The following is a 27,997-nucleotide window of genomic DNA, read 5'->3' as shown; positions in this document are numbered from 1 at the left end:
CATGTCGCGGCGGGCCCTGCGGCGGCTGCGGGGCGAGCAGCGGGGCCAGGAGGAGCCGGGCCTGGGCGAGCTGGGCCTGGACCTCGGCCCCGGCCCCGGCCCCGGCCCCGGCCCCGAGCGCGGCCGGGAGGGGCCGCTGCCAGCCGCCGCCGCCGCCGCCAGGAGGGGACGCCGCGGGCCGGCCCGCACCGGCGTCAGCAACCGCTTCGAGCTGGTGAGGGGGGTGACAGTGCCGGGGGAGAGGCTGGGGCCTGAGGGGCGGCGGTGCCTTGGGGAGGGGGGGCAGCGCCCGTGGGGGGCGCAGCTGGGGTGGCAGTGCCTGTGGGGGGGACTCGGGGTGGCAGTGCCTGTGGGGGGGACTCGGGGGGGCAGTGCCTGTGGGGGGTGCAGCTGGGGGCGCAGCGGCTGGGGGGGGAACTTGGGGGGGCAGCAGCTCTGAGGGGACAGCTGGGGTGGCAGCGGCTGGGGGGGGTGCAGCTGGGGTGGCAGCGGCTGGGGGGGGGTGCAGCTGGGGGGGCAGTGGCTGGGGGGGGCAGCTGGGGTGGCAGCGGCTGGGGGGGGATTCGGGGTGGCAGCGGCTGGGGGGGGTGCAGCTGGGGTGGCAGCGGCTGGGGGGGGATGCAGCTGGGGTGGCAATTATTGGGAGGGTGGGTGGCTGAAGGGAGGCAGTGACTGTGAGGGGGTGACTCGGGGGGCAGTGACTGAGGGGGGGGGGTGGGGGGTGACCAGAGGGAAGAGGGGGGCTGGGTGGCAGTGACCGAGAAGGGTGACAGTGAGCTGGGGGGCGGTGACCTGGGGGTGACCGAGGTGACAGTTTGTGGGAGGGAGTGATTTGGGGTCAGTGAGCGGGGTGGGACTGAGGGGTTCGGGGTGGTGGGTGACTGGGAGGGCCGGGGGGAGACTCAGCTGGAGAGCAGGAAAGGGAGGGAGCTGGGTGAGATGGGGGGGTAGGGAGGGCTTGAGGGGGCTGAACTGGGAGGGAATTGGAGGGAGGGGCTGGGTGGGCTGGCTTGGGGTGTTGCCAGAGCTGGGCCTGAGTGTCGGGGTGGTCAAGCAGTGGGTGAAGCTGTGTTTAAGAATATTCCTGCCACCCTCCCAGCCCCGCAAGGTCCCGGTGCTGGAGGTCGGGGGTCAGGCAGGCCCCGATGGCACAGACGGGTCCTTGGGGTGACAGAGCCTGGGCCTTCCTCTCTGGGCACCTTGGCCAGCCCCGGCAGTTCCCTGTCCTTCCCCGAGGCTTGGCTTGGGCAAGCGTAGGGAAGGCTGGTTTTGGAGGCTCTTCCCAAGGAAGAGCGGAGTCCAGGTAGGGCCGTGCTTTTTTTTCCTGCCGGCCATGCAGTGCAGTGGACGCGTTGTTGTGGCCCCGTGCTCCCCTCTGGCGAGGGGGTGGGTGGCGGGGCTGTTCAGGCGCCCGCTGGGTGACACGCTTGAAATGAGGGGTCATCCCCGTCCATCTGCTGGAGAAACCAGTCGGGCAGCTGAGCCCCGCGCTGCTTCTGCGACATTTTTTTTCCTCTTCCGTTTGCGGGTGGGAGTGGAACAGGTTAGATCCCTGGGGAATTCTGTCCCCTGGGCGCAGGAGAGGGCAGAGCGCAGCCCCGCGCCGGCTGTTTCTGCAGCTTGTCCGTCTCTTTGCGCAGATCACCGCCGAGGAGTCGGAGGATGAGCCGCCATCCAGAGAGGAAGGAACGGATGCCCGGCTCAGCGAGCGGGATGCAGCGGGGGGGAACAACGAAGGGGCTGTAACCGAAGAGGCTGAAGGCGATGGGCAGAGAGAAGGGGAGGAGGCAGAGCAGCCGGACCAAACGGTAACTGAGCCGCAGGTATCTGGTGATGATGGCGGTCGCCACGTGGGGTGCAGAGGGAAGGTTTCTTGTCTCCCTGTCTCTGCGTGCGCTGAGGAGCTTTGTGGTGCCAGGCAAGTGTGTTTCTTTTCTCTCTCGCCCCTGGGTTTTGTCAGAGGCTGAGGACGTGAGCCTCGGGGGAGGGAGCTTAAACCCAGGTACTCAGGGCTCCAGATCTGGAGGAGAATGAGCCGTTTGATGCTGAGTGTTGGGTTTGTGCCTGGGATTCAGGGAGATCTTACAGGCGCAGAGGGGAGGTTCCTGAGGAGGACCTTGTGCTGTGTCCTCGCGAGCGCTGCGGTCAGGCACAGCGCGCGGGAAGGAGAGCGCCCTGGGATTCTGAAAGGGAGGTTGCTTCTCTGCTCCCTTCGCTGCACAGTTAATTGAGCTCTGCACCGTACGTGGGGCTGGGCTGGTGGGTAAATGCTCAGTGAAGCGTTTGTTTTGGAGCGGATGAGGTGAAGACTCCAAGCAATGTAAACAAAATGCTGAACTTGTTCTTTTCTGGAGCGTTTTGTTGTTGTTTTGTGTTAAGATTCCCTCCTGTGGTCTGTGTCAGCTCAGACGTGTCTCCTTGCAGAAGCACCTAAGGAAAGGGGCACTTTAATTAACGATTTGACACTGCAAGCCTAGCCCATGTCTTACTGGAGATGAGGATGGCGGGGAGTGAAGGGGGATCGGCCCCCTGGCCTCACCCGTTAGGGCTCAGCCTGTGGGGTGCGTGCCCGTGGGTTTTGGGTGCCAGGCGGTGCAGCCAGAGGAGCAAAGACCACCGTCTGCGCGCGGTGCAGCTGTGCTGGTGGCCTCAGCCAGCCCAGGGGCTTGGGAATGCTCTGGATGTGCAGTGTGGGCTCTGCTCGGTCGGTCCCCGCGTGAGCAGTGGCTCCAGCAGGCCCTGACCCGGTGAATTTGCTGCGTAAGCACTGCAGGGTGCACCGGCTGCTTCTCTCAGACCTTCCCGGGTAGAATCGTGGGAGCCCTCGGCAGGCGTCTCCCCGCCGTTTGATAGAGCCAAATCGGGGCTGCACGTTCCCCCGGTTCTGAAATCGGCTCGGGAGCCGTGGGGTTGTTCTGGTAACGCTGTCGCTCGCTGTTTTACCTGCGTAGATCCTGGGAATGTGCTTTTTAGCTCCGTTACGCCCTGGGGAAGAGCCGGCGTGGACAGCAGTGTGCCTGTCGCGTTAGGGAACGCCACACAGCATCGTGAGCTGAAGTAGCTGCGTCGGCAGCGAGAGGAGCCTGTGTTGCGTGGTGCTTTCAGGCAGCTGTTGGTTTCTGTGGAAATCGGAGTGACCGATGGCAGTGTCACGCTCGCTAGGCAGACAGAAGTAAAGTTTATTCTAGGGGGCGAAGGAGGGCTGAAACGTTTCTTCCACACCTGGCAGACCTAAAGAGTTTCTTGCCCGATTTTGTGGTCTCAGACATTGATATGAAAGTCAGCTGAGACTTAACCCTTGCGTTTGTAAACCTTTGGTGCTTTCCTCCATTTGTCTCCCTGTGTCTTAATTTCCACTCGCTGACAAACTTGAAAGGGTGAACACTGGTTTTCATTTCAGGGCCCTCCTGGCGTGCTGCTCCCTGTGGGAGATGCTCTTCTCCCTGGTGGAGCTTTCGTCCCTGTGGTCCCTGGGCACGCTCTGACAGCTGTTCCCTGTCTCTTTGCAGCCTGTGTTGAGTAACAAGCCACGAAAGAAAAAAAAGAAAAGGAAAACCAAGAAAACTTCAGCAGGGGAGACTCTGGTATGTCTGCGTTTGCTCTGAGTTAGTGGCTGTGCTAATTTCTGCGTTGGGATTGACAAAGTGGCTGCTCTGAGGTGGCTGCAGAAAAGTTTTTTGAGGCAAAAATGCTCCTTTTTGCGTTGCACTCATTTAAAATCACCAAATGGCAACAGCAGCTTTTGACTGTGTTCCTTCAAGCAGCCGGGACTGGCGCAGCTCTGCTGCGGATGCTTAGAGCCGAAATCCTCACAGCGGCACCTTCTTTCATCTCCGCTTCGAGGCTTCGCTCGGGAGGGGGTACCGCGCGAGGGCTTTTGCGTTTTCGTTCTATTTTCCTTGCCCTACTTAGGCAGCTCTCCCGGCTCTGCAGAGCCACACGCAGCTCTCGCTGCCAGCCGTCGTTCACGTTCCCGTCTCCTCCGTGCGCAGCCGCGCGCCTCCTCTGTAGCCTGACAGCTAATCGCTGAACGCTGGCAGGAGCGTCTGCTAGTGCGTTACCAGCAAATGCGCTGCCAAGTGCTCTTCCCGTGGGAGCTGCTCCGTCCCCTCGGCCATGAAGGGGGCGAGGGGACAGTGATTTCTCTCCGACCGAGCTGTCCACCCCTAAGGAAGCCTGCTTGGAGCGAGAACTTTATCCGGTGTCTGTGTTTTGTTGTGGATAAAACTATAGGAGACAAATGCATGTGCTTGAATGTACTTTATCTACTTGACCTAGGCTAGGACACCAGGCAGATTACAGTCATTGGTCTTTTAAATTCAACGGAAATAAAGTTCAAGTGGGAGCTAGTTTTCTGCTGAGGTTTAAGAGTCTTAACTATTCACTCGGGGGAGATCCTTCGCTAAACGTCCTGAGCCATGGTACGCTGAAGTGCTGAACGGGTGAGCCGTGACTCCGGCGTGGGAATTCAGCTGCCTGCTCCCTGGGAATTCAGCTGGGCGAGCTCGGAGCGAGTTACGAAGGCGGAGAACCCGATCAAAGAGCCCGTTTCCTCTCCCAGTCCGAGAATAACGAGCAATAGGGCGACATCTGCCAGCTGTGGGCTCTAGGGAGACTTCAGACCCAGAACCAGGCGGTTTGATTTGCTAGCTAGAGATAATACTGCCTTTGTTCAGGCACTTAAATGCAAAACACATTATAAACTTTTCCTGTATCCACTCCATGCGGAGTGGCTATATTTAGCTGGAAAAGGCAAGCTCGCAGTGCTATTTGGGTGTCGTGAATGGAATTCTGTGTTCCACCCACGTACATCATGAGGAGGATGTGAAACGGCCGCATAAGAAGTGCGTCACTTGCTATTTGTGGAGGAAGAAATAGAGGAAAATCAGGATAAAAGTGTTACACAGCTGTTGAGCGTGCGCTGCTGGGTATATTCTTTGCGTTGTTAGAAGACGGGGAAGGTGAGAGTGCAATACGTTAGAGCTGGGTTAAAATCACGTGAGCGTTTGATACCTTATTACAAGGGTCAGAGCAGTAACGTAGTGTTGCCGCGGAAAGCAGGCAGTAAAGGCTGATTATTTGAATATTTATCGTTAAAATCGGCACCCCAGCGTTCCGTGGTGTTACAGGGATTGCGGTACAAATAAACCGGACAAAGCACGGCGAAGGCTGGGTGGGAAGGGGCGGACCAGAGGCCAGGCACACGCAGACTTGTGAGCTTTGCGTTAGGCTGGGAAGGGCTCCTGTGGCCAGCTCTTGCCCGCGCTGGATATATTCTGCTGGCATCTTCGGACTCGTGATTGTGTGAAGGGCAACTTCACGCTGTCGTGATACCTTGAGCGAGCGGAGAACAGCAGCCAGCCCTTTCGGGGGCGGTTGGACGAGGAAGGCAGGCTCTGGGTGGGATTCCCGAGGGAATAAAGGGCGCTGGGTGCAGAGCAGGAGGCCTCAGTAAGACACGGGACGTGCGCCGCGCCCGAGGTGGGCAATGGGGCAGCCGCGGGGCGGGTAGTAGGGGCTGCACCAGTATCACGGGGGGATCGGGGTGAGCCGAAGGACCCGGAGGCAGCTGGGTGCGATCTCTGCTGGGTGACCTGCGTGCCGCGGTGACTCGTTCTGTAATAACTGCCTCGTATTCGCATGTGCCTGTCTATCTCAAGGAAGACAATGACCTGGAAGACATCGACAGCCTGCTGGAGAAGATTGAGGATACCAATGGGCTATCGCAGCAAACCCAGAGCGGAATAATCGCTGACAGCAGGCCTCTGCTCTACGTAGAGCACAGGTAGGGCCCGCTTCCTTCCTGATTTTTGGCCCTGGGCGCGGCAGGGATATCTGTTCCCCCAAGGAGGGGAGTTGGGAGCCTACCAGCGTGATCTGGCTGTGAATTCAGGACCTTGCTTGAAAGGGGTTGTGGTAATGGCTGTGCACAGCCCCGTTTCTAACCATTGCTCTCAGAGCTGCGTTCGGTTTTGAGCGGCGACTGGTATTCTCTGCTGTCATGCCTGGTTTGAGTGGGCCTCTGGACCGGGTTAACCTCCAGAGGTGCCTTCCAGCCTAAAATACTCCGTGAGTCAGTAGGAGAACCTCTGCAGAGAGCCCTGGCGCATAAAGCGTTGCAATCGAACTCACCCGGCCGGCTGACCGGCTGCGTTCAGGCCGGGCGCTGTGAGCAGCAAGCCCCAGTACAGCACGTGCTGTCCTGCGAGGAGGGCTGGGCAGCGCCAGGAGCCAATTTCACCAGGAAAGCTGGTTAGACTTGTCTAACCTTTCCCGCGTGTCACCGTCAACAAAGTGGACTAAGCGCCAAGCACGTCCAAGAGCTGAGGAATGAATTGGCCTGGCACTCGAGACCTGTAACGCCTGGGGATGTTGGGAATGGGCTGGCTGGCGGGTCCAGCGTGTTTCGGAGCCCTGGGCTGGTGCAGGCACTGGCAGCTCTTTCCGTTTCTGGAGAAAACGTTTAAATGTGTAGCTGGGACAACTTCAGCGGCCCGGGTTTTGAAACGTCAAAACCGAGTCTAGGCTGGTGGGCGCTCGGAGCTATAGCGCAGCCCGTTCAGGGACACATCAGTAAAGGCAGGAATGTTTGTTTATCTTAGAGGTGGTTTTAAACCTCGGTGACATCTCCGGTCAAGTAAACATTATTCGGGAACCTTTGAGAGCCGGATAATCTCCGAGTGGGTGAGGGTTGGCAGTGCTGGATCTCAGCTTTCCCACTCCCTCTCTTCAAGCCCTGCTTGCTGGATGGCAGAGAGAAACCCCTCAAATACGCCTCCCCTCTCTGGGCCAAATGCTAGCTCAAGAAAACCGTAGGTGTTGTCATGCTTTGATGCAAGATCTTTGTATTAAAAAAATGTATTTTAATCCTTGCCAGCCTCCGTGCAGCGATGATGGTGCTTGCCCCAAATCGCAGGCTGCCACTGCTAGACTCGGCAGCAGGTATCTCGTGTTTTCCAGGCGCACGTAGCCCGAGCATGCTCTCCTGAACGGCGGCTGTCCTGGGAGTATCCCGGACTAAGGCTCCAGCTGCCCTGGAGAGGGCAGCAGAAGTATTCCCCAGCTCGGCGCTGTTTAGGAGCAGAGCACGAAGGAAGCGTGCATCTGGTTGAACGAGGGTTTTGATGCCTCCTGTTCTGACCGTTTTTAGGCTCCTTTTGGTTTGTCGTGTCAGATCAGTTGGTGTGTGTGACGGTTCAGGGGCTTGGCCAGAGACAGTTCAAGGTTCAGAACAGTCGGCGCTGATGGAGAAGACTCGAGCGTGAGACTTTTGGTTGTGTTTAACTGACGGTAGCTTTTCCTTCTTGTTTCAACCTTCTCAGAAACTTGAATCCAGAGAACGAGTTGAAGAGATACTTCGGGGCTCGCGCTGTTCTTGGTGATCAGAGGTTAGTCCAGAATTTAATATTAAAGCCTTTCAAGGTGTGTCTGTCCTTCCCTTGGTACGGCTTGCTGAGCCCCCAGTGCCACACCTGGGCAGGGAATCCAGGGGTCAGGGCATCTCAACTCATTTAGTAGTCGCTTGTTGGGACAGGAGAATATTTTTTTTGTGATACGTGTGAGGGGGGGAGTAAGATTTCTCCAGGCTTTTGCTAGCGTTTGCTTTTTCTTCTGCTCATTTCCCCTCTCGTTTACTGTCAAACACCCTTCTGAAGTCCTTTCACTCAAATTCATAGAGTACAGACTCTAGGATTTTTTATTTTTTTTTCTTCTTTCTCCAGCATTTGTCGCTTGTTGCTATTCCAAAGTCTCTGATGTCTTACAGAGCGGACCCTGAATGCTCTCCAGAGGGTCTCATGCGCTTGTTTTCAGGGGCCCAGGGAACCCACTGCTTCTTGGGTGTGAGGTCTCTATGCAATTACCCGTTGCACTGTGGTATCCAGAAATCCCTGCTTTCACGAGCTGGTTGAAAAATGCGCACGTAAGAAGGGTATAAGCTCAGAGCAGCGATGGTGGAAGCAGAAGCCTTGTCTGAGAGAGTCTGTGGAAGAATATTTAGTGCTTGAGGAAGAAGTAGCAGTCCCTTACTGAGGAGACGTGACTTTCTTAGAGTGGCCTTGATTTCTGAATTCCTCCTGCCCTGAACCGATAAATTGGTTGCATTTGTGAGTACGGCTTAAACTAAATCAGTTGACATTTGAAGGCACTGCTGGGAAGGGAGATGAGTCAGAGGGATATGGGGCTCTCTTAATTGGACCTGGGAAGCTGTTTGAAGCAGAGGCAGCTGAGAACTTGGCAGGAATAAAAACAGGGAAGAGAAGCTATTGAAGTGGAAACGCTGGAGGCACTGGATGGCCCAAAAAGGAATGGCTGGAGTAAGGCAGAGCCTGAGCGAAGGTATGTTGTGTCTTGAAGGCAGACATGTTAAAGCTCTGGGCAAAAGCTCCGTGTGGCAGGGCTGCAGCAGGGGAAGAAGCTGGATCTCTTTTTTTTTTTTTTTTTTTTTTCTTTTTTCCCCGAATCATCCTTTTTCTGGCTGGTTTCAGCCCTCCTCGTTCTGTTAGTACGGAGAAACTCTGAGCTCTCGCGTTTATTTCCTCAGGCCCAGGCAAAGGCAGCGCCAGTACGTCCGCAGCACGTGGCTGACGGCTCCCAAGAACACCTGGCCGCGCTACAGCAAAACAGGTGAGGCTTTCGGTGCCGCCTCCCGAAGCACCGTGCTGCCGCTAACCAACAGGGCGCCTCAGTCCCGTGCCCGCGTTGGCACAGGCGGCCGCTCCTGCCAGCCTGGCTTCTCCTAGAGCCTCTGCGCACCGAAACCGGAGCTGCTTCCATCAGCTGCCAGGCCCAGGCTTCACCCTGGCTGATGCAGAAGGGGAACTGCTCGTCAGCTGATGGAAATACCTCCTTTCTCAACAGGGAGAACTCTGTTGTATTGTATCTTAGCATCCGAGCTTTCTTTCCCCCCCCCCCCCATCGGAGGTAGCGGGTGATGAGTACTCCCCCTCTTACAGCAGTCTTGCTGGATAATGGGAAATATCCTTGGGGAGGGCAAGCTGCCTGGGCTTCTTGGGTGGGTTTCGGACTTCGACTCATGGGAAGAGGGAAAGGAGTGAAATTCTCTGGGAGCTTCTGAAAACACGCCTGGCTTTGGGCCCAGCGGTGCGAAGGAGCTTTCTGTGTTACAAGAAAGCGGAAGAGCTTCTCTTGCCGCTTGTCGTGGTTTAACCTCAGTCGGCAACTGAGCACCACCCAGCCGCTCGCTCACTCCCCCCACCCGGTGGGATGGGGGAGAGAATTGGAAGAGCACAAGTGAGAAAAACTTGTGGGTTGAGATAAAAACAGTTTAATAATTGAAATAAAATTATAATAATATGATAATAATAATAATACACAAAGCAAGCGATGCACAGTACAATTGCTCACCACCCACCGACCGATGCCCAGCCAGTCCCCGAGCAGCGGCCCCCCCGGCCAGCTTTCCCCAGTTTATGTACTGAGCATGACGTCCCATGGTGTGGAATGTCCCTTTGGCCAGTTTGGGTCAGCTGTCCTGGCTGTGCCCCCTCCCAGCTTCTCGTGCACCTCCAGCCTTCCCAGTCGGTAGAGCATGGGAAGCTGAAAAGTCCTTGACTGGTGTAAGCACTGCTTAGCCACAACTAAAACATCGGTGTGTTATCAACATTGTTCTCACCCTAAATCCAAAACGCAGCACTGTACCAGCTACTAGGAAGGAAATTAACTCTATCCCTGCTGAAACCAGGATACCGCTGTGCGCGCAGGCTGGCGGCAGCGGTACCCACGTCTCCTGTGCCCCCTTTAGGTATTGCCATGCAGCTGGTGGACACCAGGAGGGGAGTGCAGTACTTCACGTTTGAGCACCATCGCGAGTACCAGCAAGTGCAGTTCAAGTTCCTGGACGCCGTAGAGTCCATGGACCCCAACAACATTGTGGTACGTTGTGAAATTGGGTTGCCCGTGCTGTTACCTCCCGCGATCCCGCAGCCCCTTTCCCTGGCAGGGGAGGTGGGCTGATGCGTCCCAGCGCTGCTTTTTTTGCCAGGCTCGTTTTGAGCAGTAGAGCCCTGCGCCTCCTCTGCGTGGGGCGAGGCAGCGTTGCTTGCTGAGCTCTGCTTTCACCTTATTCGTAAGATAAGTGACCGCCTTGGTGCAAATGAGGGCCGGTGGCCACTGGCCGAGCCTCGGTGGCTCTGCCCGAGAGCGTGCCAGGTAGCCATCTGGAAGAGGAGCCCGCAGGAACTGACCGTTTGGCTGAAAGGGTAGGAATAAAGCTTCCCTTGTCTCGGCTCTTCAGCTGGGAAAGGGGAAAATATTGTATAAACCGATCTTTAGATGGGAATCTAAACTAACAGCTGTTCTATTTATAAACTCTTGCATGGATGAAAAATGTATCTTTTCTTGGTATTTCAGCAAAACAGTCTTTGTGTGGAAAGTTCTTCATGTATGTCCAAGCTCATTAAACTGTATGGTAACGTTTATAGTTTGTAGTGATAAGCAACAGTGAAATTGCTCTGCACCCTACTGAACCATAATTGAGGTATTTTTGCTCTGAAATTCCTGGCCACGTGAGCTCGGATACATGCCCTGGAGAAGTTTCTTAAAGAGGCCATTGTCCGCTAAATAAAGTTTACTTCCTTCTACTTTCCCACCCTCTGCTCGTGGGCGCTGCTCTCTCCAGCTCGTCAGTTCTGCCTGCTGGCTGGACCGCGGGATTCGCGTTCAATGATGCGAGGTGGTTCCTGTGCCGCAGCGATCATCCTGAGAGCCGGCGTCCTAAGGACAGCTCAAACGCGGCCTCGCAGGGCTGCGCAGAGCAGGACGGGTCTTCCGTGGTACATTTTAGTCTTTATGCTCTGTCCCTGTTAAGTGGGTCTGGCTACATTTGAAGATGCTCCTGCAGCGTTAGCCCGTCCATTTTATGTTGAGGGTAAAATCTCACAGACGGGGGTTCGCCCGTGCCAGAAGTACTTCAAACCCCCAACCAGTTTATCGGTGACGGCCACGGTCTCACATAGCTGGAGCCCGGATCTGCCTTGCTGCCGTGATTTCAGCATGCAAAACACGATTTTTTGGGGGGGTCCTGCTCAGTGAGTGTGTTTTCTGCTCTCGCTAGTAGGTTAAAAGGGTCTTGCCGGTGAAGTTGTAAGTGCGTGAAGAGCACTTTCTCCCATCCCAGTGACCCTAGGTGCTCCATCTCTTCCAAAAATGAGAACTAGAAAGGAACTTAAGAGCAAGCAAGGAAGGGGTGAGACGTTGGGCGAGTGGCACCAAGGCAAAGGCGCTGGGCCGGGGCAGCCTAGAACATCAAGGCTTCGTGCTGTAGGTGGCCACGCTGGCCAGCACCCTGCAGATGTACGACTTCTGGAGCTTTTGAAGCTGTATTTTTTCTGTTGGGGGCGGAGAATCCCAAAACTAAACTGTGAGGCGATTTGAAGTAGCTTCAGTATTTTCATATTGAAACTGAGTTTTAGGTACTTGGAAAAAGTAGCCCTTTTGTAATATAATTAGTGAACGCAGAGGTTTTTGAGGTGCGGTTAAACTTCTGAAGCCTGGAAAAAAATACTTTTAATCCATTACCATTCAGGAGCTGGATCCTGGGGTTGTAATAGATGTGTCAAAATGTCCTCTCGGTACCCAGAGGAAGCAAAAGCCCTGATCAAATGCTCAGGATTGCTAAGGGATAGAGAATAAAACAAACAGGTAATTATGCCTGCTGCCTGCATCTTGAGCGTTGCGTGCAGGTGAGGGCCCTCGCCTTCAAAAGGATATGGTGGAGCTGGGAGCGATTCCGAGGAGGACGGCGAAGATGATCAAAGGCCTGGCATGGCCTCAGCGCTGGAAAAGCCGGGTCGGCTGGGAGGGAGGTGCCTGGGGGAAGCTGCGATCGAGGGCTCGGATCCTGCGCGGGGCGGGGAGAGATCTCCCTGCCGTCCCTTCCGAGGCGGAGATGAAGCTGTCAGGTTGGGATCAAAAGGAAGTTCTTCGCGTTGTGTGCTTAAGCGGTGGCTTTCTGTGTCGCAGAGCTGGGGTGCTGGAAAGGTCCCCGGGTCAGTAAGTGAACAAATTCACGGGAGGAGACGCCATTAATATCGATGGCATCTTTGACAGTGGGGGTCCCTGAACCCCTAAAGGTTGGCAGCTTAGAGCGTGCTGGGAGTCATCGTGTGTGCCCAGCTTCGCGCCCTCTTTCCCAGGCATCTGCTTTTGGAGACAGGGCAAGGTGGACCTCTACTCTGACCTAGCGTGACCGTTCTTGGGTTCTTTTAACCCCTAGTTTTAGCCTTTCACGTGAGGTGTGTCCCCAGCCTTGCACTCCAGTCTGAGCAGTGGCGCTCTGATGGTGCTGGACAGGATTTCTTCACCTTCAGGGGCAAGGACAGCCCCTCTCCCTCAGGCGCGGTGTCGGGGCGTGTGCCTCCCCGCCACGCTTGCAGAGCTTGCCTCGTAGGCAGAGCGCACGAGAAACCCGTGATTTGTGCCACTGTGTAATCAAGCTCATGCTCTTCTGTAGCTGCTGCTTCAGATGAACCCGTACCACGTGGACTCCCTTCTGCAGCTCAGCGACGTCTGCCGGATGCAGGAGGATCAGGAGATGGCCCGTGATCTCATAGGTAAGAGCCGAGGTGAGGAGCAGATGTCCGCAGGTGAGGTGGGGTGGGAGCTGCTGCTACTCACTGTCGCAGTTTTGCCTTCTGCCAGCTCAGCCTGCCGCTGGGGAAGGGGCGGCAGCAAAGGCGATCGGCCCCTCTCGGCTAGCCCGAGTGGGTGAGAGCTTGCCGAGGGTGGACGTGGAAAGCTCCAGCCTGGCTGAGTCCCCGGCAGGGTCTGCAGGGCAGCGCGGCGTTGTGCTGCGGAGGCGAGGCTTGTCACCAGCTGCCAATACGTATGGCACGGGGAGGGAGAGGCGGTGCCGGGGCATCGGTCTGCAGACACGCGCGCGTTCCCAGTGCCAAGCAAGTCCCTGCTGAAAGTCTCGGCTGAAGGGTTGCTGTGAATTGGCAGTCAAGGGCTTTTGGTTCAGTTTTGGTTTCGTTTCAACAGAGAAGTGGCAAACCAGAAGGGTTGGTTTGGCTCTGTGACTGCGAGCGCTCTGCCTTACGTCGTCCTGCAGACCGGCAGCTTTCGCTGGAGGCTTTTAAATAGAGCCAGACGTGCTCGTCTGGGGCAAAGCACATCAGTGTTCACCTTCAAAATGAATGGGGGGATTGCGTGGGCATGGGGGGGGGGTCCCACCTGCAGGACGTCCCTTGCAGGAGGAGGGTCTGATTTAGTAGCTCCGAGATACAGCAGTGCAAGGGACCCTCCAGGAAGCCTACCCCCTCTGCGGGGAGCGTGCCCGACCCTCCGGGCCAGCCTGCCTTGCCTTCCTCTGACCAGCATCTCGCAGGTCAGCCATGTCGGGCTCTGCTCCTCGGGGCACCGCAGGCCGCGTGCGGGCAGGAGGCGTCCTGGGATGGCCGCCCCTCGGACTGCCGCGCTGCACTCTCGGGCGTCCGACGTGCTGTTTGGTAACCGGGGCATGTGCCCTCCAGCATGATAGGAGGGGCCGGAGGCGAAGTGAGGACGGGATCTTTGGCTTCCCTACGTGAAGATAGTTGCGGCAGAGGCAGCTGTACCAGCCTCAATCCCAGACCTCCTCCAGAAGAGTTACTTTTCCCAACCAGAGCGTGATCTAACGCCCGCAGACGGGAACAGGGCTCGCTTGCCTGGGTATCTGCTGTGACCGCATACGCTGAAGCAGCTTTTGTGCCTTGCTAGGGTGTGAGCAAGCTTACTTCATGGGTGCCAGAGCTCTCAATTATCGGTGTCTTCTGGGCCAAATCGACTGCCATTTTGTGAGCAGTGGGGCCGCGTGGCGTGCCGGGGCGGTGGCGTGCTCTGACGCTGTCCTTGCTGTCCGCAGAGCGGGCGCTGTACAGCCTGGAGTGCGCCTTCCACCCCGTCTTCAGTCTCACCAGTGGGACCTGCAGGCTGGACTACCGGCGGCCGGAGAACAGGTAGGCGGCACGCCTGCCTGCCCCGCGTCTGCCGGAGAGCCGTCGTGGCGTGCCCTGGCCTACTTTGGACGCGGAGACCCAGATTCGCAACGTCTGCTGCGTCATCCGCGCTGTCGGGGGGGGGACACGACACCTTGAATGTCCCTTTCTGTCGGAACAAGCTCTGCCGCTCGGCGGTCGATGGCGGTGCCCCTTGGCAAGGCAGCAGCTCGGGGCTCCTGAGATGGGTGCTGGGGTGCCGGCAGCTCTTGCTCTGCCGGGTCACTTGCACTGAGGTTTCCTTGCAAAGCGTCCTCTTTCCCAAGGGATTTCTTACTGGAGCAGCGCCGGCTCCTCCCCGTCACGTCCTCCTCATGCAATTAGTGCCCCTTACCCCAGAATGGCGCTTATTTTTGTCACAAAATACTCGCTGCGTGTTTACGGCTGTGCTTGGTCACTTGTGCGCTGCCTGCCCGGCCTTCGTCCCCGGCACTCGCGCTGCTCCCGGCCCGGCTCTTTATGTAATGACAGCTCTGCAGCTGCGGGGAAAGGTGACTTTATTCTGGGAATTTTCCAGTCAGCTGACCCAAGTCATCCCTCCCAAACTGCTGTACCTGGAGGTTGCTCAGATTTCCAGTACCTGCTCGCTGACGGGCTTGGTGCCGTCTGTGACCTGAACGCTGCGATCTGTATCTCGCCCGATTTGGGTGTTCGTCCTCCCCCTGTACGCGTTGCGCGCGCTCCGCGTCACTGTCCCCGCGCGGCTGGGCGGGCTGGGGCAAGGCAGGATGCAGGCTCCGGAGATTTACTTGTTCCTCCTGTCCTGAGTTGTCGGCCAGTCTGCGAGAGCACAAGGCCGTGGGGCCTCGGGGAGCCGGGATGGAGCAGGCCACGGGTTTGCTGTCCCTATGCTTGCACAAAGAAATTTAAAAAAAAAAAAAAAAAGAGAGAGATGGGGTGGTGAGGGGTCTGTGGCACCCCGTACTGCACCAGGCTGGGTTCCCTGGACCCCGCTGGCTGCACTGCGGCACTGATGCTGGGGGGCCGAGGAGCTGGGGCTGACCGCGGGTCCCCGTTCTTGAGTGGCACGAGGTGCTTCTCTCCAAATCTGGCTTCTTAAAACCTGCTCCTGTTCCCCACGCAGGGCTTTCTTCCTGGCTCTCTTCAAGCACCTGATGTTCCTGGAGAAGAGAGGCTGTCCCCGGACAGCCCTGGAGTTCTGCAAGCTGATTCTGAGGTAGGTGCCCCCGCCGAGGGCTGCGCTCCGTTCCCTGCGGGATGGGAAGTCTCAGGCTTGGGGGAACACGCTTCGAACAACACACCGAACCTAACCCGGGCGGGACAAAAACTCCAGAGGTGTACTGCTGCTCCCAGGCTCAGCGAGGGCTTGGTTCCACTCCTTAGAGGTGCGGTGTCGCGGGTTAGCTTTGAGCACGTGCTCTTATCTGTGGCGCTGCTGCTTTGGAGAGAGGCGATTGTTGAGGAGGAGGCTTGAACAGATGGGACCTGGGTGGCCCTTGCTCTCGACTGCTGAGCTGCGGGCCTGGCAGATGCGCAGCGGTGGCTTCAGCCTGGTCGGTTTGCGGCCATTAATCCTCCTGGGTGGTGGCGGGGGGGGGGGGCCGTCGCCCCTCTGCAGGGACGCAGACTGGGCAGGGCGTTGCACCGTCACCCTGGCCGTGCAGGAACGATCGCAAGCTCCGCTTGCTGAGTCACGGAAGCTCTCTGGATGCCAGCGGGAAGGTCTTGTCTGACTTAGAAATGAGGACAGCTACTTCAGCTTTTCTGACACTGACTTTGTTTCCTCCCCTTGTGCTCGCCTCCCTCTGAAGCCTTGATCCAGAGAACGACCCGCTGTGTGTGCTGCTGCTGATCGATTTTCTGTCCCTCCGAGCTAGAGAATACACCTTCCTCACCCGCATGTTCCAGGAGTGGGAGGTGAATTGGCAACAGGCTGCCCCTGGCGAGAGGGGAGGCAGAGAGGGGGAGAGCTGGTTCCTGGGGCGCTCTCCCCACCTGGGCTGGGCTGGAGGGGGCGGCTGGGCCACAGAGCGTGAGGTTTTCCTTACCGGCTTAGCCCTTTGAGGGCTGTCTCGTGGCCAGGCCGGCGTCCCAAAATCATCGGAACGGCCCATAAAGGCTTGGGGTGTTTGTTCTTGTAGTCCTGGTACCCTGCAAGCAATTGTAAGAACTCAGAATTGCTTACTCAGTTGCGGGGGGGCACCAAGCCAGCGGCCGGAAAGTAGCTTAATCCGGCAAGCGAGAAACTCCACCCTGTGTACAGCCCAGCCACATCGAGATCGTTCTGCATAGCGTCATTTCTCGGTAAATCTGTCTCTCTGATCCTGCAGAGTCACCGGAATTTGTCCCAGCTGCCCAATTTTGCCTTCTCGGTGCCGCTGGCCTATTTCTTCCTGAGCCAGCAGGAGGAGCGCTCCGAGCTGGAGCTAAGCCAAGCCCGGGAGAGAGCCGCCCGGCTCATCCAGCTGGCGTTGATCATGTTCCCAAGCGGTAAGTCTGTCCCCACCGGTAAGTCCATCCCCGCGGGCTTTGTCACTGTCTTCACCTGTGAGAGCGAAGGCTGGATTCCAGGCGGTCAAATGCAGAGGCAGCAGTTTGCCTGTGGGTTGCAAATGGCGTTGGCCTCTGTCCGTGGGAGATGGGAGCCCTGGCTTGGAGGGTGACGCGGCTCGGGCAGGCCGGCGGTGGCAGGTACAGCTCTACCTGCCTCTGGTGCGGCAGCGGGTGGGGTTCAGCCTTCCCACCCCGCACCGTGGCAGGGCCGGCGAGAAGAACGGTGGGGGGCCGGGTAGGGCCCCCGCAGCCGCGAGCCCTCCGCACGTTAGGACGAGATCAGAGACTCTTCTCCCTGCTGCGCGCCCTCCTCGGAGCAGCTGATGCCCCCTCATTAGAGACGGTCACAGGCGTGCGAGTAGGGGGAGGGTGAGAACCGGAGTCTTGGAGCAGGAAAGTGTTTCACCCCAGGGTTGCCCAGACCAGAGACAGCGAGTCTCTCTTGGCTTTCCCTCCGAGGCACTGCTCTGCTTTAGATGTGCTCTCTGTGGGCGCCCATCACACTTGCTTTCATCCAGTTGGTGCTGCTGTCCATGAAAGGAGATATACAGCCCCCCCGGGCCCGGAGGAGGGTGTGTCTTTATAGGCAGGAATAACCAGCTCTCAGAGCTTTAGTTTGTGTTGGCTGAAACCATCTTTTTTGCTGCTTGTTGTGGTGACTGAAATAAAACCCTTGTTCCAGTTCAAAGGCCAGCAGCGTTAAGTGCAGAAAACTGCACCTTATTTCACGGGGGGGGGGGGAAGTTTGTTTGTTCTTTTTCGTTTACTCTGGATCTGTTTCCGTCATCCACGCAGAGATCAAAACGCAGCATAACCCCCAGCAGCGTCCTCGCACCCTCCTTGCGTGGGTCCTCGTTCGGTGCCCCGCTGGGGTGCTGGCCCCCCAGGATGGGGCTGTCTCTCCGCAGCCCCGGCTGCGGTGACCGGCCGCTCCATGGTGCTCCTCGCCGGGCTGTTGAAAGCGAGCTGTCTTGACTTTCTCCTGCAGTTCTTATGCCGTTGTTGGATCACTGCAGTGTGCAGCCCGACGCCAGGGTCGCGTCCCATTCCTTTTTCGGGCTGAATGCTCAGATAAGGTAAGCCCTGGAGATGTTCTCAGTAAAGAGGAGGAATCGATTTTGCCGGTAGCGGGGCTTTTGCTTGCTCAGGCAGCTAATGGAGTTACAAAGCTGCGGGGGAGAATGTTTGGTTTTCCTGAGTAGGCTGTTAGATGCTTTGATAATGGATTTCCATAATGGCCAGCAGATAACGCTAATAGACCCACCTCACCTTAATGTGGACGGGTCAGAAGTTCATACCGAAGCTTGTCGGTACGTGTAGTAAGAGAGAACAACGTGTGCGTGCTCTCCGGGCAGGCTGTTTCCTACCAGTCTGGATTTCCCCGACACGCGGTCCTCCTAAACACGTGAACGGTCTCCCCCTCGGGTCAAGGCAGCGTTAGCTTTCATCTCATGGCTATGCTTATCCCAAAAATAGACGGAGGCAGAAAAACTGGTGAAGGTAGACGGAAATAGCAAAGCAGGGAGCCCGCGACTCCTCTCTCGGTGTTCTCACGCCGAAGCACGGTGCAGAGACGAGCCCTTGCCAGCCTGCACAGGGACCTGCGGGCGGGAAGGGGGAGAGTGCCCTGAGTAACAACTGTCTCCCGTAGCCAGCCTCCCGCCTTGAACCAGCTGACGTCCCTCTACGTGGGAAGGACCCACTCCCTGTGGAAGGACCCAGCCGTCATGGCGTGGCTGGAGACCAACGTCCACGAGGTGTTGCGCATGGTGGAGGCCCGGGACCCGCTGGTGGAGGAGTCTGAGCACAAGTGAGTGTGGCAGGCGGAGGCGAGCGGCTCTCGTACCAGGCACGGGTGCTGAAACACGGGGACAGAGCGGGCCGGGGAGGGGAGGGCTCTGCAGATGAGAGAGGAGCTCCATCCTGGGCCGCAGCGGCGCTGGGGCTTGCTGAGACCCCCACGACCGCCAATCTGGTGGCGGCTGCTGATGCCAAGGGTTACCCCGTGGGGCCAGGAAGGCGGAGGCTGCTCTTCCCCGCTTCGCACGAGCGTGAAGAGCGCGGGGAGCGCGTGCGCTGCGCTGGCTTCCCCCAGCCTCGGCCGTCGCGTGTGCCCTGGGGACCCCGCGGAGGGGTTGCTGCTGGCTGGGAGGGGCAGGGGTGGCTGCACGGCTCACGGGCATTCGCTGCCCAGGGCAGGTGAGTGCTTAGAAACGCCTCCCAGCCCTGAGAAGCAGGAGAGAGGGGCGTTAGGTCTTGTCCCAAGCCAAAGTTAGTTCACTCTTGCTGACCTGCAGAGGAATGGGGCCGGAGAGAGAGATCTGTGCGGCGTCCCTGAGCTGCTCCGCTCTTTCACCTGGGGTCAGCAGCTGCCAAGTGACTTTGGCTTCGCCTTAAGCCAGCTCCGTCCGATACAGCGCGTCCCCCCCCGGGGACAGGGATGAAGCTGACGATGCACCTAGAGAAGCAGAAATGGAAAGCTGGCCATGCTGAGGCGTGCTCGGTGCAATCCTCTGTCCCCCTCCCCGCTCTAGGAGGAAGATGCGGTACCAGAGTGCGCCCAGGAATATCTACCGGCACGTCATCCTCTCGGAGATGAAGGAGGCCACGGCAGCTCTGCCTCTGGTGAGGGGCTCTTGCGGGGCGCAGGCAGTGCCGCTGCACGCGGCGTGATGGCACGCGCGTCCCTGCTGCGGACGCTGGGGACGTCTTAAACCCCAGCCACCAGCACGAAACATCTGCCTGACCTCCAAGCGCCCTCCCTGTATGCACGGCTTCCCGGGGTGGCACACGGGGGCACGTGCGGGCAGGCCGGGCTGCAGCTGGTGCTCGGCTCTGTCCCCGTTCCCCGAGACGGAGGGCCGTCCAGCTGGTCTGACCATCTCCGTGCCTCGGTGTTTGCTGCTGCTGGCGACGCAGCCTTCACCCTTTCCTTCTTCTCCCTCCCCGCCCCGCAGGAGGTGACCTCGCAGCCTGTGATGGGGTTCGACCCCTTACCTCCTTTGGACTCCATCGTTTCCTACACCAGACCAGAAAGGTACCTTCTCCGCCCCTCATTTCTGCGCTTGCACGGCCGGCATCTTCCCGGAGCACCCTCGGCCCCGAGCCTGGCTGCGCGTGGGCGCTCGGAGCTGACCTCCTCCTCCTCCTCCACCTCGGAGGAAGAGCAGCCTGGCCTGTGGCGCTGAGCGTACGGGCAGGACTGGTCCTGCCGCTTTTCCTTGGCGGTCGCTGGTGGAGACGGCAGCTGTTCGCAGCCGTGAAGGCAAAGGCCTCTGAAAAATTTGGGCTGTTCCTTGACTTGAGGTGGTTTGGGGTAAACGCAGGTTTAAGCGCAGCCGGCCGTGGTGGGCGCAGAGCCCCCAGGTGAAGCCCATAACGTGTCTAACGCACTGACCCAGCTCAGCCCGAACCTGGCAGTGCTTTTAATGACCGCTTTGCCCAGAGGCTGGCGAGCTGCTGGCTGCCCGCGGTAAGAAACCCCTGAGAGTTTCCCCGATACCCGGCGGCAGCGGGGCTGGCTCGGGAGGGGCCGTGTCTTGGTCCGGACAGCGTGGTTCTCTCCGGCATCTCTGGGCTGTCTCGGCCCCAGCGAGAGGTTGAGCGCCAAGCTGCCCCCTTAACCCTGGTGTGACTTCTGTCTTTCAGAACGAATCATCCATCCAACGAAAGCACTTTATCTCTCTTCTTCCGCTCGCTGCTGCCAAATTTTAACTTGCAGGTAGGCGCAGACAGCCGCCGCGGGCAGATCAGAGCACGCTTCTGCTGTCGGTACGCAGAAGTTTCCACCGCACGGTGTTTCTGCAAAGGGAGTGGCTCCTGGCGTACGCAGTGTGTAAACGTCAGGTTGCAGAGCAGCCTGATGCTTCTTGGCAAGCGGCGTTGTCTCTCTCCCTGCCTGCCTGCTGCCGACGGGCAGGCAGCTCCCTGCCCGGCCCCTCCAGCTCTGCTCTCTTGCAGGGGGACATCAGGCACGACGGGGACGAAGAGGCTGCGGCAGGGCAGGACCTTAACCAGGGGGTGAACAGGCTCATGGCAGCCATGCGGGACATGCTGGCGAACATCCAGTTTCAGGAACCCCCCCGAGACGACAATCCCGAAGGCGATGGGGACTGGGACTGAGCCGAAGAGTGCGCCTCTTCCCCGCCCCAACCCCTCTGTAATCGCCCCCCCCCCCTCCCCGACTTGTGTCGCACTCCAATAAAGTCGCACCGACCCAAGGCGCCCGCTCTGGCTGCGGGGACGGGCTCCGTCCCGGGGAGGGGAGGTGGGCCTGGGGGGCCCCCCCCAGGCACCTTTCGCATCTCTCGGCGGGGAGCGAGGGCTGTCTGAACGTGGCAGAGCTAATCTACAGCAGCTGTTCCTCGGCCCCGAGTCAGCTTAGTCCCCTTCTGCTCTCCTCCAAGCGCCTTTGCCGCCCCGTTCCCCTCTCTGCTCTTCTGGTCTCGTGTTTAACGGCCGGCGGCTTTTTTTTTTTTTTGCCCTCTCTTGCGGCACCTGAGAGGAGCCCCTTGTGCTTTCCCCAGCCTGAAGCCTCCTTTCCCTCCACGAAATGCTCCAGGCCCTGAACAGATGGGAAGGGGGTGGTGGTGGGGGGGTGTCCCCCTGCTCCAGCCCGCTCCCTCGGGGTGCGGAGGAGCAAGCTGCGCCCTGGCAGGGGCTCCCCGGGAGCTGCGGCTCTATCGGAGGTGTGCGGGGAGCGGCTCTTCCCCGTGCTGCAGCCGTCTGATCGTGCTGGGAGCGGAAAGGATGCCCCCCCCCCCCAGTCCCCTCTTTGTTTTCTTCCCCCCCCCCCAATCCCAATCCCTTGTTCCCCCACCTTCACTTTGTAGAGCCGGGAATGAGGTCAGCTGCGCTCAAACCCTTAACTCATCCTCGCTGCCTTGCAAAGCTTCCCCCCCCCACCACCACCACCACCACTCCCCCCTCCGCCCCGTTTTCTGCTGTGTAACGGTGTGTATGTGGCTCTGATGCTGAGCCAGGCTGCGCTGCCCGGAATAAATCCTTCCCCCCCCCCCAAAATCTCTTCCCGCAGCACCTGCTGCTCCTGGGGGGGGAGCAACCCGGATCCCCGGGGGCCGCCGGGGACGGGGTCGGGGTCGGGGCAGGCCGGCCTGAGCACCGTAGGCGCAGACCCCGGTGCTCAGGCCGGCCTGCCCCGACCCCGTCCCCGCCCTGGTGCGTCCCCATCCCACAGCACGGGAACCCCGTCCGCCCCCCCCCCCCCCCCCCCAATGCCTTGCGCTCGCACCGCCTTGAGATTTGCAGACTCGGCGTTTTTCTAGCTCTCCGTTGATAAAGCTTAAAAATTCATGGCACGTACCGGCGCGCTCTTTAGCCAAGCGGCAAGCCGGGGGGGGGGGGGGGGTGGGGGAAGCCGGTGGCTGTTGGTCCGGATTCCTCCCGCTCGTGTTTCCCCCGGGGGGGGGGGGCGAGCGGCGTTTTAGCCGCTCCTTGCCCGGTGCCGGGGCTTTGGCTCGATGCACGGCACGAGTTAGCCATAGCTCCCTGCCCTGCCGGCACTCGGGGTGAGCCAAGGCACCGTGGCAGCCCGGGACCACCCCCCCCCACCCCCCGTTCCCAGCACGGCCAGCTGTACCGCTTTCATCCGTGCCGGAGCCGTGGGCTGCTCTGTGTCGTGGGGAAGGGCTCCCGGCGCCCCGCGGGAAGGAACGGAAGCGGCCGGTGGGAACGACCACGGGATCGGCCTTTTCATGCAGCCGTGAATGGCTCTTTGGCGGCTGAGCGGCTCCGGGCATCAACACCAACCAAAGGCACATGACGGTCAGATGGGTCCCGCGTCCCCCGGCCTGCCCAGGCTCCCTCCGGCACCAGCTTTTGCCGGGGCACGGGCACGGCGTCGCGTTTAATCGCGCCTTTGACAATCCCTATTGGACCCGTCGCCTGCCCCGTGGCGAAACGCCTTCCCCGGGGCCCGGCCAGGCGAGGCCCGTGGGGCCGGTGGGGGACGGGGCTCCCGGCCCCATGCACGGGGGCTGGGAGGGGCAGCTTGCCTCCTGCCGGGGGGAAGGTCCCACTGGGGTCCCCAAGGTGCATGGACACCCCAGGGCACACAGGACCCCGGGGTGCATGGACCCCCCCCAGGGCACGCAGGCCTGCAGGGCACGTGGGACCCCCCCCCCCGAGACACACGGTCCCCCAGGGTGCAGGGGTGTCCCCCCCCCCCAGGTCACACAGGACCCCAGGACACTTGGGGACCCCAAGGTTCATGGACCCCCCAGGGCACAGAGGACCCCTCTGACACACAGCCCCCTCCAAGGTGCACGGCCCCGGGGGGGTGTGGACCCCCCCCCCCCAGGGCATATGGGACCCCCGGGGACACAGTGACCCCAAGCGGTCGGGCTCCCCAGGGCCGCGCTGGGGGTCCAGCAGCCCCGGCCTCCACGGCGGCTCCCCTCACTGCCAGGGTGCCGCCGTCATGCGGGTGCCCACCCTCCTCGGGAGGAGGAGCTGCAGCAGCCGGCTTTAAAGTGGGGGAGAGAAAGGGTCCTTTCTTCCCCATCACCCTGGGCCAGCGGGTGCACGGCTGCAGCGACGCCGGACAGGGCTGGCAAGGAGGGCGGCCGTGACATCGGGGGTCCCGGCGGGCACACGGCAACCCCGGCACGTCCCCAGCAAGACCCCAGGCGGCGGGACCCCCGGTCCCCAATTCCTCCGCGTCCCCTCGGCCTCACCGACGGGCGCTGCGGGAGCGCTGGCAGGGCGGGCCGGTGGCTCGGGGGGTGTGCGAGCACTGCGGGGGGCCCCGGGGGCTCGGCCCCCAGCCGGGGGGCCCTGGGGCTGAGGTGGGGGCCATGTCGACGCTGGCCCCCCTGCGCCTGCTGCGCGAGCCCTGGAACGCCAGCGAGAGCAACCAGAGCAACGCCACGGCCGGGGCCGGCGGCGCCTGGTGCCAGGGGCTCGACGTCCCCAATGAGCTCTTCCTCACGCTGGGGCTGGTGAGCCTGGTGGAGAACCTGCTGGTGGTGGCCGCCATCCTGAAGAACAGGAACCTGCACTCGCCCATGTACTACTTCATCTGCTGCCTGGCCGTCTCCGACATGCTGGTGAGCGTCAGCAACCTGGCGGAGACGCTCTTCATGCTGCTGATGGAGCACGGCGTGCTGGTGATCCGCGCCAGCGTCATCCGCCACATGGACAAGGTCATCAACATGCTCATCTGCAGCTCCGTCGTGTCCTCCCTCTCCTTCCTGGGGGTCATCGCCGTGGACCGCTACATCACCATCTTCTACGCCCTGCGCTACCACAGCATCATGACGCTGCAACGGGCCATGGTGACCATGGCCAGCGTCTGGCTGGCCAGCACCGTCTCCAGCACCGTCTTCATCACCTACTACCACAACAACGCCATCCTCCTCTGCCTCATCGGCTTCTTCCTCTTCGTGCTGGTCCTCATGCTGGTGCTCTACATCCACATGTTCGCCCTGGCCCGCCACCACCTCCGCAGCATCTCCAGCCAGCAGAAGCAGCCCACCGTCTACCGCAGCAGCAGCCTGAAGGGAGCCTTCACGCTCACCATCCTCCTGGGCGTCTTCTTCATCTGCTGGGGGCCCTTCTTCTTCCACCTCATCCTCATCGTCACCTGCCCCACCAACCCTTCTGCACCTGCTTCTTCAGCTACTTCAACCTCTTCCTCATCCTCATCGTCTGCAACTCGGTGGTCGACCCCCTCATCTACGCCTTCCGGAGCCAGGAGCTCCGGCGGACGCTGTGGGAGGTGGTGCTGTGCTCCTGGTAGGCAGCGGGACGCGGGGAACGGCATGGCCGCCCCCGCTGCGGGATGGACGGCCGGACAGCTGGACGGCCGGACGGGACACGACACGCCGCGGGGCGTCCCCCTCCGGCGCCCCGATCCGGGCTGGCGGGCTCGCGGTACCCAATAAAGGCTCTTTGCAGTGATGCTGTGGCTGGCACCGCCGCGCAGCCCCCCCGGGGAGCCCCGGGATTCGGGGGGGGGGGGGGGGGGGGTCGGCCCTTCCCGGCTCTACCGTTTATTCGAAGCTCAATTGCTCCCGGTTGCCGCTGTCGGGCCGCGGCCGCCCGCAACGGCCCCGGGGCCAGGGGGACCGGGGGGGGGGGACCGGGGTGGAGACCGGGAGGGACCGGGGGGGGCGTTGGAGCAGCCCCGGGCGCGGGGCGGCGGGAGGCCGGTCCCCGCGGTGGGGGGGGGGGGGAGCGGCCAGGGCCGCCCCCGGACAAAGGGCCCCCTCGCCGCCGCCTTTGTTCTCGGGCCGCGCCCGCCGCCGCCCGCCCCGGCCCCGCGGGGACTCCCGGCGCCCGCGACCCCCCGGGACGGCCCCCCTCTCCCCCCCCCGTGCCCTGTCCCTGCCCCTGCCCCACCCGTGACGGGACGCGGGTTGGGGTGTCCCGTCGTCCCCCACCCCCATCCCGCCGCCCCGGGATGCTCCCGCCGCGCCTGGGTGGTCCCTGCCCGCCCCTCCCCCCCCTCCCCCCGTGGGTACCGGGGTCCCCCCGCGTGCCGGGGCGGGCGGCTCCCCTCCCCTCCCCCCTCCCCCCCCCCGGGGTGCAGGGGTCCCCTCCCCCCGCCCGTGCCCCCCCCGCGGGTGCAGGGGTCCCCGGGCCGGGGCGGGGCCGGGGCGGGGCCGGGGCGGGGCCGGGGCGGGCGGCGGCGCCGGTGCCGCAGGGCTGTTGCGGCGCTGCGGCGGCGGCCGCCGATTGGCTGCGGGGCGGCGGTGACGTCAGCGCCCGGCCCGGTGCGGCGCGAGGCGCCTATAAAGGAGGCGGCGGCGGCGGGGCCGCCCCCCGCGCTCCCGGTGCCGCTCCGCTCCGCTCCTGCTCCCGGTCCCGTCTCCCGGTCCCGGTCCCGCTCCCGTCCCGCTCCGGCCCGGCAGCACCATGAGGGAGATCGTCCACATCCAGGCGGGGCAATGCGGCAACCAGATCGGCGCCAAGGTAACGGCGGCGCCGCCGCCCCGCCCCGCTGCGGAGCCGACCGGCGGACAAAGACATCCCCCCCCCACCCCGCCCCGCTCCCTCTCCCGCCGCTCCCCCCCCCCCCCCTTCCCGCCGCACCGGGCGGACAAAGCCGCCCCCCCCCCCCCCCCCGGTCTTTGTCCGCCCGCCGCCGCCCTTCAGCACCGCGGACAGCGCCCGCCCTGCCCCCGCGCCCCGCCGGCAGGGGGCGCCCCGGCCCCGCCCCGGCCCCGCCCGAGGTTGGGGGGGGGGGGGAGGTGGGGGTGGGGGGGGGTGTCCCGGTGCCCCCCGCTGAGCCCTGTGCCCCCCCAGTTCTGGGAGGTGATCAGCGACGAGCACGGCATCGACCCCAGCGGCAACTACGTGGGCGACTCCGACCTGCAGCTGGAGCGCATCAGCGTCTACTACAATGAGGCCTCCTGTAAGAGAGACCCCCCCCCCCGACCCCCCCCCGGGCAGGGCAGCCCAGCACCCCCACCCTCGGCGGGGGGGGGGGAGGGAGGGGGAGGGAGGGGGTGTCCCTTCCCCCCCACCCCCTCCCCGTGCAGGCAGGTCCTGGGTCTGCTCCCACCCTGATGGGGGGGGGGGAGACACGTGCACCCACCCCGTGGGGACCCTGTGGTTTTGGGGGGGACACACACACGTGCACCCACCCTGTGGGGACCCTGTGGTTTGAGGGGGGAAGACACGTGCACCCACCCCGTGGGAACCCTGTGGTTTTGGGGGGGGACACACACATGCACCCACCCCGTGGGGACCCTGTGGTTTTGGGGACACACACACACACACACACGCACCCATCCTGTGGGGACCCTGTGGTTTTTTGGGGGGGGGGGAGATGAGACATGTGCACTCACCCCGTGGGGACCCTGTGGTTTGAGGGGGGAGACACGTGCACCCACCCTGTGGGGACCCTGTGGTTTTGGGGGGGGGGAGACACGTGCACTCACCCCGTGGGGACCCTGTGCTCTCTGGGGGGGACATGACACCCCCACCCAGCCCCGTGGGACCCCCGCTGTGTGTGTGGGGAGAACGTGCACCCAGCCCCACAGGGCCCCTGTGGTTGGGGGGGGGGGCACGACACACATGCATCCAGCCCCGCGGGGCCCTGCAGGGGGGGGCACCCCCATGTGCCATGCGCCACGGGGGCCCCACGTTTGGGGGGGATGGAGATGCACGCACCCAGCCCCGTGGGACCCCACAGGGTGCGGGGGGGGCACCCCCGGGGGTGGGGGGGGAGCGGCAGGTCCCCTCCCGGCACGGGGTCTCTCGCAGCTCACAAGTACGTGGCCTCGCGCCATCCTGGTGGACCTGGAGCCGGGGACGATGGACAGCGTGCGCTCGGGCGCCTTCGGCCACCTCTTCCGCCCCGACAACTTCATCTTCGGTAGGTCCCCGGGGAGGGGGACGCCATCACCCGGGTCCCCAGACCCCTCCCGGGCCGTCGCTGTCCCCAGGGCGTTCGGCGGGTGCATCCCCACCCGTGCCGTGGGGCCCGGCACAGCCGGCACGCCGCCAAACCTTTGCGGTTTCCGCTTCCCACCCCACCCCGGCTTCAGATCTTGCCGATGCCGCTGGCGGCGCCGCCGCTCCCCTCCCCGGCGTGGGCGCGGGGGTGCCGGCGGCCACCGGGTGCCTCTTTCCCCCCTGGCAGGGCAGAGCGGGGCCGGGAACAACTGGGCCAAGGGCCACTACACGGAGGGGGCCGAGCTGGTGGACTCGGTGCTGGATGTGGTGCGGAAGGAGTGCGAGAACTGCGACTGCCTGCAGGGCTTCCAGCTGACCCACTCGCTGGGCGGCGGCACCGGCTCCGGCATGGGCACCCTCCTCATCAGCAAGGTGCGGGAGGAGTATCCCGACCGCATCATGAACACTTTCAGCGTGGTGCCGTCCCCCAAGGTGTCGGACACGGTGGTGGAGCCCTACAACGCCACGCTCTCCATCCACCAGCTGGTGGAGAACACGGATGAGACCTACTGCATCGATAACGAAGCCCTCTACGACATCTGCTTCCGCACCCTCAAGCTGGCCACCCCCACCTACGGCGACCTCAACCACCTCGTCTCAGCCACCATGAGCGGCGTCACCACCTCCCTCCGCTTCCCCGGCCAACTCAACGCCGACCTCCGCAAGCTGGCCGTCAACATGGTGCCCTTCCCGCGTCTCCACTTCTTCATGCCGGGCTTCGCCCCACTGACGGCCCGCGGCAGCCAGCAGTACCGCGCCCTCACCGTCCCCGAGCTCACCCAGCAGATGTTCGACGCCAAGAACATGATGGCCGCCTGCGACCCCCGCCACGGCCGCTACCTCACCGTGGCCACCGTCTTCCGGGGCCGCATGTCCATGAAGGAGGTGGACGAGCAGATGTTGGCTATCCAGAGCAAGAACAGCTCCTACTTCGTGGAGTGGATCCCCAACAACGTCAAGGTGGCCGTCTGCGACATCCCTCCCCGGGGGCTGAAGATGTCCTCCACCTTCATCGGCAACAGCACGGCCATCCAGGAGCTCTTCAAGCGTATCTCGGAGCAGTT

At 61.7% G+C, this 27,997-nt stretch overlaps 3 protein-coding genes across 3 annotated transcripts in view; all 3 read left to right on the top strand.

Annotated features, from left to right (window-relative positions):
- The first annotated feature begins 1 nt into the window (after position 1).
- TCF25 (TCF25 ribosome quality control complex subunit) lies at positions 2-20,731 on the top strand. Its single transcript, XM_076348886.1, has 18 exons — positions 2-214; positions 1,641-1,808; positions 3,510-3,584; positions 5,661-5,785; positions 7,323-7,388; positions 8,543-8,625; positions 9,764-9,894; positions 12,473-12,572; positions 13,865-13,958; positions 15,082-15,174; positions 15,770-15,875; positions 16,289-16,448; positions 17,500-17,587; positions 18,163-18,321; positions 19,046-19,136; positions 19,469-19,548; positions 20,160-20,232; positions 20,472-20,731. Exons 1-18 carry the CDS (start codon positions 2-4, stop codon positions 20,631-20,633), a joined length of 2,067 nt encoding a protein of 688 aa, XP_076205001.1. The 3' UTR covers positions 20,634-20,731.
- A 2,595-nt stretch (positions 20,732-23,326) lies between these two features.
- Positions 23,327-24,270, top strand: MC1R (melanocortin 1 receptor). The gene is given in 2 exon segments (XM_076348885.1): positions 23,327-24,122; positions 24,125-24,270. Coding segments are annotated over 2 exon segments (942 nt in total).
- Positions 24,271-25,282: 1,012 nt separating this feature from the next.
- The window catches only part of TUBB3 (tubulin beta 3 class III), a 2,896-nt gene continuing 181 nt past the window's right edge, over positions 25,283-27,997 (top strand). Inside the window, 5 exon segments of the mRNA XM_076349191.1 lie at positions 25,283-25,445; positions 25,779-25,887; positions 26,742-26,755; positions 26,757-26,853; positions 27,121-27,994. Of these exon segments, the coding sequence (XP_076205306.1) occupies positions 25,389-25,445; positions 25,779-25,887; positions 26,742-26,755; positions 26,757-26,853; positions 27,121-27,994 (1,151 nt within the window). The 5' untranslated portion in view covers positions 25,283-25,388.

This window comes from Aptenodytes patagonicus, chromosome 11 (assembly GCF_965638725.1).
Source record: "Aptenodytes patagonicus chromosome 11, bAptPat1.pri.cur, whole genome shotgun sequence".
Taxonomy (NCBI): domain Eukaryota; kingdom Metazoa; phylum Chordata; class Aves; order Sphenisciformes; family Spheniscidae; genus Aptenodytes; species Aptenodytes patagonicus.
This window is presented reverse-complemented; position numbering and strand designations above follow the sequence as displayed.

Bases quoted from the DNA above. Each gene is read 5' to 3' on its own strand.
- TCF25 (XM_076348886.1), top strand. From the start codon at position 2: ATGTCGCGGCGGGCCCTGCGGCGGCTGCGGGGCGAGCAGCGGGGCCAG. The intron at 3,585-5,660 runs GTATGTCTGCGT...GTCTATCTCAAG, and splicing joins CTTCAGCAGGGGAGACTCTG to GAAGACAATGACCTGGAAGA. The intron at 19,137-19,468 runs GTGAGGGGCTCT...CCCGCCCCGCAG, and splicing joins CCACGGCAGCTCTGCCTCTG to GAGGTGACCTCGCAGCCTGT.